At 40.6% G+C, this 7,971-nt stretch overlaps 1 protein-coding gene and 2 long non-coding RNA genes across 3 annotated transcripts; all 3 read right to left on the reverse strand.

Moving 5' to 3' along the window:
• Positions 1–785: 785 nt before the first annotated feature.
• LOC310864017 (uncharacterized protein) lies at positions 786–1,628 on the reverse strand. The gene is made up of 2 exons (XM_083772550.1): positions 1,516–1,628; positions 786–1,043 (listed from the first exon to the last, which is right to left on the reverse strand). The coding sequence occupies exons 1-2, from the start codon at positions 1,601–1,603 to the stop codon at positions 826–828; spliced, it is 306 nt and encodes a 101-aa protein (XP_083628676.1). The 5' UTR covers positions 1,604–1,628; the 3' UTR covers positions 786–825.
• A 1,987-nt stretch (positions 1,629–3,615) lies between these two features.
• LOC310864084 lies at positions 3,616–4,126 on the reverse strand. Its single transcript, XR_014569710.1, has 3 exons — positions 4,007–4,126; positions 3,824–3,915; positions 3,616–3,734 (listed from the first exon to the last, which is right to left on the reverse strand). It is a non-coding gene; the product is annotated as an uncharacterized lncRNA (long non-coding RNA).
• A 2,172-nt stretch (positions 4,127–6,298) lies between these two features.
• LOC310864244 lies at positions 6,299–6,871 on the reverse strand. The gene is made up of 3 exons (XR_014569726.1): positions 6,783–6,871; positions 6,560–6,683; positions 6,299–6,391 (listed from the first exon to the last, which is right to left on the reverse strand). It is a non-coding gene; the product is annotated as an uncharacterized lncRNA (long non-coding RNA).
• Positions 6,872–7,971: the final 1,100 nt, after the last annotated feature.

A 7,971-nucleotide genomic window follows, 5' to 3' on the forward strand; every position in this document is an offset into this window, starting at 1 on the left:
AAATAAATAATGATACTGTATACGTGGTAACATTTTATATACCTTTTTTTTCCATCAGATAGATGATTTATATTTCTTTGAGAAACTACGTAACGAAAAGGCCTTGTGCACTCCTACAAGGACAGGTGCGTCGGAGCCAACTGCAATTCATGAGAAGAAAAGGGTTCACTTATAGAGTAGTAGTTAACTACTACTCTATAAGTGAAAGACAGTGTGCGGGACCCTTTTCTTCTCTTTGAGAAACTAAAGAGGGATCCAGAATAATTCTAAATCGTTAAAACTGTATTTCTTTTATAGATAGAAACTTGTACCATACTTCATAATACTACTTTTTTACATACATAAAGTAGGTATGTAGCAAATAGCTTAACCTAATAATTCAACATTTCAAACGTTCCTTCACATAGCAGTCACGTATACCCATGTCAGAGTACCCGTTCCACTCTGTGTCCCTTTTATGCCCAGATATGAAGATTTCTGTATCTGTCTCTCTCTGTCCCTTCATTCTATGGATTTTTGTGTCAAGGCATGCCCAAATATGAACTGAAGTGATGTCAACAGTCAGAACGGGCCAGCTCCATATATGGAGATATAGGGGTGCAGGTACAGGCCCGGGCAGAGGCTTTTGGGCTGGTTCTGGACAATCGTGCATCTCTGTCTCTCTCTGTCTCTCTCGCTGTCTCTCTCGCTGTCCTTTCCTTTAATCCACCCGACACTGATCGACATATACGTCACCATCGAAAGCCGTCACTCATGCTTATGAGTAATGACTACTTGTCCTTGATATAGCAGTGGTGTCATAAGTTGGTAGAGATTCTCCATTGTCTAATCGTCATCGTCCTCATCCTCATCTGAGCTGTGTTCTTGCCAGTGTGTTTCATCCTCCATCGCCACCTCCTGTTCCAACAACATTGGACTTGGTCCAAGAATGGCCTTGTATGCTCTCGCTGCAGTCTGCTGTTGTAGTTTATGGTCCTCAAACCTTCGCTTCAGCAGACAGATGAGGCCCTGGGAACCCTCCTCTGTCAATCCATTTGGAAAATCTAGAATGTATATGAAGAGTGGAATAAAGTTCACACTAAACTTTGTCGATAACACTATATTAAGGTCGCCTTTATAATGCATTATAAGCTCATTTATAATGCATATTATTGATGCTTATGCTTATACGACATTATTCCATTTAATACACATTGGTTGTTATGCATTGACAGACATTACAGCACTTCTCTATGTGTCTTTATAATCACCTACGTTATAATGTGCTTTATACTTCCACTGAGCATAATAATGCATTATGACCAGCACTTATGTTATAAACGTGGTTATATGTTGTTATACATGATTATAAGTGTTATAATGCCTTATAAGCACATTATAACGCATTATAAAGACGACGTTAATATAAAGTGTTCTTTTCTGACAGTAGAGATCTCAAATACATAGCAACAAATAAAACATAGATTAGTTACAAAATACTAACATGATAGCAGTCACCTGACATTTTTCACTTACCTCTTGTCTGTGTGCTCATTGAAATGGTGTCCATCTGTGTCTGGACCTTTGACTGAGAGTCCTTGAGGAAAGCAAGGTGCTGCATCATCTCCTTTGTAATGATGTGCTTTTCCTCTACCAGCCGCGAAAGAAGCATGCGTTGGTCAAAGAGCTGCTTCTTGGTCAGGATATCAACACCATCTGTGAAGGAATGACAACATGATTAGTCGTGGTTTTTTTTAGAGGTGAAATGGAGCAAGAGACATTGGCATCCAAAAGCATACAGCTGTGAGTGCATGGGAGTCAGTGTTGTTATGGTAAATGGTGCATTTATATTTACATAGATGTGCATTACATTCACACACATTCATACACCGATGGCAGAGGAAACCATGCAAGGCACCAACCAGCACATCAGGAGCAATGAGGCTTGGCGTGTAGACAGACAGACAGACAGACACACACACACACACACACCTTAATGTATTAGTTTAGATACCTGCGTTCTGTTCCTGCCAAGGCCATATCATGCTCTGGGAAGCTTTGTTGGACAGCTTCTGCACAACAGAGCTCATGTCCACAGGGCTTGCGTCAGCGTGTTGGTTGTATCTCTCGAGCTCTTCCAACAACCTTTTCTTCTCCTGGCCAATTTTCTGGCTGATCTTCTGGCGCCTTTTATTGCGATCTATAAAAGAGTAGTATTACAAAAAAAAGCTGTGATGGGGCTCTGTCAAAGGAATGAATGAATTAACGTTTAATGTATTTATTTATTATTTAAATTTTACGGGGCAATGTGTAGGTTTCAAATCGTTTTAAATTATCTAAATTAAATTAAATTATCAAACAAGATATGCTTCATAACATTGCCCTCAACCATAATGCAAACCTAGGGGGGATGCCCCCCTCAAACAGCTGGCCCAGGGACTCTGCCAGTCGGATAACCATATAGAAAACAAAAAGAAAGCTACCTGACATACTGGAAAGAGACACCCAAACCCAAAGCAAATGTAGTTCTATCTAGCAATAAAACCAAACGAGAACCAAAACCAGCCTTAACTAGGTACAGACTCAGCGAACAGAGTATTGCAATACAGAAAGGCCACCAGAGACAGCCCCCGCTTTCAAGCCAAGGAAATGTAGGAAACAGCTACACATTTGATTCTAATCACCTACCAAAACATCAGAGCACATACTTCAGATTACACTCACCCAACATGAGTTTGAAAAAATGACCAATAACAAAAAAACTCCCAAACCTACTAGGAGATATACAACACCATCCAAACAAAGCAAGATTTGTGAACTCTTGCGATAAAAGGCGGCTTGCGAATGGAATACAACCACCCCAAGGATAACAAACCATTGATTGACCTACTGCAATTATAAACAGAGCTGCTACCTTTAAACCAATATTAAATATATTTTTTGTATACTATGCTACCATTTCTTCCAAAGCAACTGCAAAGGACTGATGCTATTTATTTCAAAAAGCTTTATATACCCTGTATATAACGACACAATGTGACATAGCTCTGTTTACACAACACGTGTTGTCATTTTCAGCTGACAAAGAAATTCTTCAGTAGACAGTCTGTTACGAGCCACTGTCTTAACAAACACAATCATGCAAGTATGCAGCTGAAACATTTAAGCTTAAACTATAGGTACTATACATACCATTATCCCTGTAAATGTAGTGCTTCTTTTGGCAGATGCTCACAAAAAGTGCTTCAATGGAGAGCTGCAAAGCATGGACATTCACAGCACTGGCCGCTGCACTTCCTAAGAAAGAATAAATAATCACACACATTGTTTTAGTTTTTTCCTGTTTACCGACAGACTTATTACTTAGTTTTCTTTGTTTGTGATCTATATTATTTGTAATTATTTGGTAAGGGTAGGCAAATTAAGCTAATTAGCTTCAGCCTACACCTTTTTTGGTCATAGCAATGTATCTTTATTTATATACCGTTATGAGACCAAAATGAAACATTGAAAGTGAAGTGAAAAAGTGATTTACTTACAGTACCCATCCCTGCACCATAACATATAGGCTACAGCTACAGTATATGCATTACAGCCAAAGAGTCTGACAGTGTTTGTGTAAAAGATTCTTCCTTACCGGTCTTGGCCCACTGCTTGACATCAAGAACCCACTGTTGTAGCATGTCATCGCTACAATGGAACTGCTCCTGCAACTTTGTCAAGTTCTCAGCTACCTCCAAAGTCTTCTCTAGTGTCTGCAAAATTGCAATACAGAAACATGTCATAGTATTTGAAGTTTCACATGTAGCTGCTTGAAATAGTTATCCCCTTTTCATCAACATACCTTTTTGTATCTCGAAGACAAAGCAATGTGTAGGCCATTCTCTTTGCGGAGATTCCAACCCATTGCATGCACAGTAAGCATGTCAGTTCTTACTGTAAAGAACACAAATGCTAATAAGAATGTGTTGAAAATGTTGTATGTGTAACTTTGCAGGGTAGCATGGGGTTAAATAAGCTTACAGACCTGACTTTGTCATGTATTTAGTGGTCAGAGCACATCGGGAGAGATAACTGTTGACTTGCTCTACTTCTTCTCCCAACGTTGTTCCGATACCTTCCTGGTTCCTTGCATTCCACTGGATCTACAGGAAGTATGGAATTGTTTAACAGTGTGGAAGCTAGCATGATCACAATTGATGCATATCCTGAGGTCACTTGGTTTGTGTGGCTAATCATTTATTTTGAGAATTTAAATGAATAATTTAATTTAAGTCATAAACAAAAATGTAAGAAGCATCACCTCGCACTTGGTATTGTGTGCTTTCGCATGCATCACTGACAAGCAATGTTTCTGTTGCTGAAGGGGTTGAAGATGACTCAGGTTCTCAGACACCTTCTCCAAGTATGGCACATATCGGCAGGTCACATCCATGGCCAAATATGTAGCACTCTGGAACTCTTTTTGGAGAAACATTGGATATGCAAAGATTTCCCCTCTATACATATTGAGACCTTTTTTGGGGGGAAATTAATATTAGAGAGCATAGTACAATGAAGGGCCTCTAATCATCTACATTTTTTAAATTTGAACTCATCAGGATTATATATACTAATACCAACCTTTGAGAAGGAAGCCATGCCTACAAACAGCAATTTCAACACCTTCTTCATCCAACTTGTTGGCCTGTTTGGATGACTCTCGAGCAGCTCTCCAATGTGAATCTCCACACATGGCTTTCCCTGCAGTCTGCAAAGTACATATTTCGAAGATATTAGGAGTTGATTAAAGACAATAGATAGCAGGGCTATCTACAAAATTATTACAGTAATTACTCTTTATTGGCTGTTAAAAACTTACACTTTTTACAACTCCTCTGACCTCCTCAACAAAAGTGGACACGTCGGAGTCTTTTGCTAAGAAAAGTCCATCAAAGAACCCAGGATCTTGACTCCTAAAACAATAGAGTGAGTCAGTCAGTGACACACACACACACACACACACACACCAATAGGAAGGTCAAAACTCACTGATTTGCTTTCTGGAACCTGTAAAGTTTTCTGTTCCCATCAACAGAAACAGCCACCATTTCAGGGCTACAGGCCGGACAGACAAACAGTTCCTTTCCCAGAAGCCGGTTCTCTACAGAGTTGCAGTAAGTGTACTGCAGAAAGCTCCTCTGAAAAGAGTCTGCATTCACTTTTCCAGTCTGAAAGAAATACATAATATAATGGAAAAAAAAATCTGTACAACTGTCCAACCGTACGACATTATCAAACGAATTACTCACTCTTCCAAAATGCACTGTTCTCTGGTCTAACAGGGTTGTGAAGGCTTGTCTCGACATTCCTGGAGCTGTAGTCTTCATAGCTTCAAAGGAATGGAAGATGTCTTTGTGGAATAGGGTCTGTCCTTGCATTGTTGTAGGCCAGTAGCCACTTCTTATAAAGTCCCTGACCTCTGGAGACCACTGCTTACTGCACTGGTTGCGTGATAACAACGGAACGTGAAGATCATAACGGCCTGAGAGTACATGAGACAAAAGTAACAGGGGGCACGGAAGTTATGTTGTCCTTTAAACACATACCTATCCACATCGCGTGTGTGTGTATCTAGATTGATAGACATAAATTCCTACCATTTATGCAAACCAGTATGATGGGTCTACCGACAGATACTGCAACATTAAATGTGTCGCAGGTGCATATATTTGCCGGATAGGCGGTTGGCAGCAAACAGTCTGAAAAGACAAGAGGACAATCTGGATGAAATGTTTGGTTTGAATGAAGGTACATGGATAACACATTTTAATATAGGAGACAATGTTGTATGTTAATTTAAAAAAGAGACACAAACCTTGTTCACAAATGGTGTATTTACCATCGATGAGTTTCACTGACTCCGTTGGGGGAATGTATTTATAATACCCAAACATTGTGGTTTGCCTATTGTGTAGAATGTGATGTTCATGAACCAAACGGTCACATTCCACACAAAACCACTCTGACGGCATACAGTCCCCACAACGGATGACTGCTTCTCTCAAACGACAGTGTTGACACACCATCTTCACAATAGTCTCTGCAGACAGCAAGTTGTCGACATTGTGTTCTCTTGCTTGTTGCCAAGAGAAGTGTGCATCTTTCTGTCTTTGGGTCCAATTGGGCTGTTCTACACCATGATCCTGCACATCAATGCCTGCCGAGTCCTGTATAAGCTCCTCGAGCCTCTGCAAATTAAAATCTTTGGGAGGGAAATGGAAAAACAAACATACCGTAATTTGCAACACCACTGCCACAGCTTTCTTTTGAGGAGTGTATTTTAAGTAGTTTTTATACTTACCAGGTTCTTGGTAGCCAAGACATGGAGATGAGACAGATTTACTGACAGAGGCAGTGGATGTAGATGTAACTATTTGGAAGTAAAAATATCAAAAACCACATTAGACCAAATAATTTCAAACTCTTAGGCAGTATAAATATCACAACAATAACACTATCAAACGATTACCCTACACCTAATCAAAGACCACTCTCTATGAATGAAGTCCTTGCCATACGTTTTGAGATGGAGACTAACCATTAGTTGAAGTCCTTTTCCTTGGTCTCTTTCCTGTGGGAAGAGGAACCCCATTTGCGTCTCTCTTCAACCAGATCACTTCAGGGCATGAGACTTCAGGTTTCTTTGTCACTGGCAGTTTCTTCTAGATGGACACACGTCATGAAATATAGAGAAATAGGCATCAACTAACAGAAGTTAAATTAATTAGGCCTACACATTGATGTACAAGAATGTAACTTACTTCTGCCTTCATTAATGCTTGCCCGACCAGAGCAAGACCTTCCAATCTGGCCTTATTAGACACCGAGTCTGCCTTTATGTGGGTTGACATTGTACTGAAACAATAAAAAAATGTGTAAGTTGTTAGTCATTAGTAAACGGTTGGACCCTGTTAGAATGGAAACAAGTGTAATGCTTTATCATGGTGATATCTTCCACAGTAACTGTTTTTGTATGAACCTGTGGAATAACTATAAATCAATCAGGCGTCAATCAGTAGGACATCCTACACCTACCTATGTGGATGTAGGCTACAAAAAACACAAAACAGAAAAGAGCTGGCCAAAAGTAGATTGTACGTAGACTGGACTCTGGAGACACCAATGGAGGGCTTGTCTAAGAATGACAAGAGAGTTTGAGAGATTAAGTATTTGGTTTAGTACTCTTCCACAGTGCGGGGCAATATGCCAACTACACTGTATTCCTAACTACACCCTGCTGGATTCCTAGATACTTAATCTTAATCAATGTGCTGGATAATTATAATAACCAAAAACATTTCTGGTTGGTGCCGGGCCATCCTCCAGCAAGTAAATAAGTCGCACATGAGCATAAGTAGTAATATTTTATTTTATTTTTATCCCAGTTTTTTAACCCAGTGCCAATTATCCTGGGTGCTACACTTCCTCTGCCAACCTGGGGGGGCAGCGGACTGACCTCATGCCTCCTCCTATGCATGAGGAGTCCAAGCTGCTTCTTTTCACCTGACGGGGGAATTTCCCCGGCCGGACGTAGCGTGTGGAAGGAACACGTTATTCCGACTTTCCCCTCCATCAGGCGGCCCAGCTGGCCAGGGGGATGTAGTTTTAGAGACCAGGATTACTGCATGTTTTTGTGAGGGTACCTACCCTAGGGGATACGGGGAGAACATGCAAACTCCACATAGAAAGGTCCCTTTGCCTCGGGTATGGGCACTGATGACGCGGAGGAGGGAACACGCCCCCAGCACCCACAGCGTCCAGAGTGGGAATCGAACCCAGGACCTTCTAGCTGTGAGGCGACAGCACTACCGACTGTTCCACCGTGCCCCCAAGTAGTAATATTTTGATTAAATGAAAATGGTGGGCTCTATTGTAAACAAGTATTAAATGCTTTATGGTGTCGTCCACTCACAGTTAACAGTTTTGTATTGAGTTCTGCTTGAAATATAC

Source organism: Protomyctophum parallelum (genome assembly GCF_964188405.1).
Source record: "Protomyctophum parallelum genome assembly, chromosome: 9".
Classification (NCBI taxonomy): domain Eukaryota; kingdom Metazoa; phylum Chordata; class Actinopteri; order Myctophiformes; family Myctophidae; genus Protomyctophum; species Protomyctophum parallelum.

What these genes read in the sequence shown, in the direction of transcription:
- LOC310864017 (XM_083772550.1), bottom strand. Translation starts at nt 1,603, where the DNA reads ATGATGCAGCACCTTGCTTTCCTCAAGGACTCTCAGTCAAAGGTCCAG. An exon ending in AATGAGCACACAGACAAGAG is followed by an intron (nt 1,044 to 1,515) that starts GTAAGTGAAAAA and finishes TATACATTCTAG; the next exon opens with ATTTTCCAAATGGATTGACA.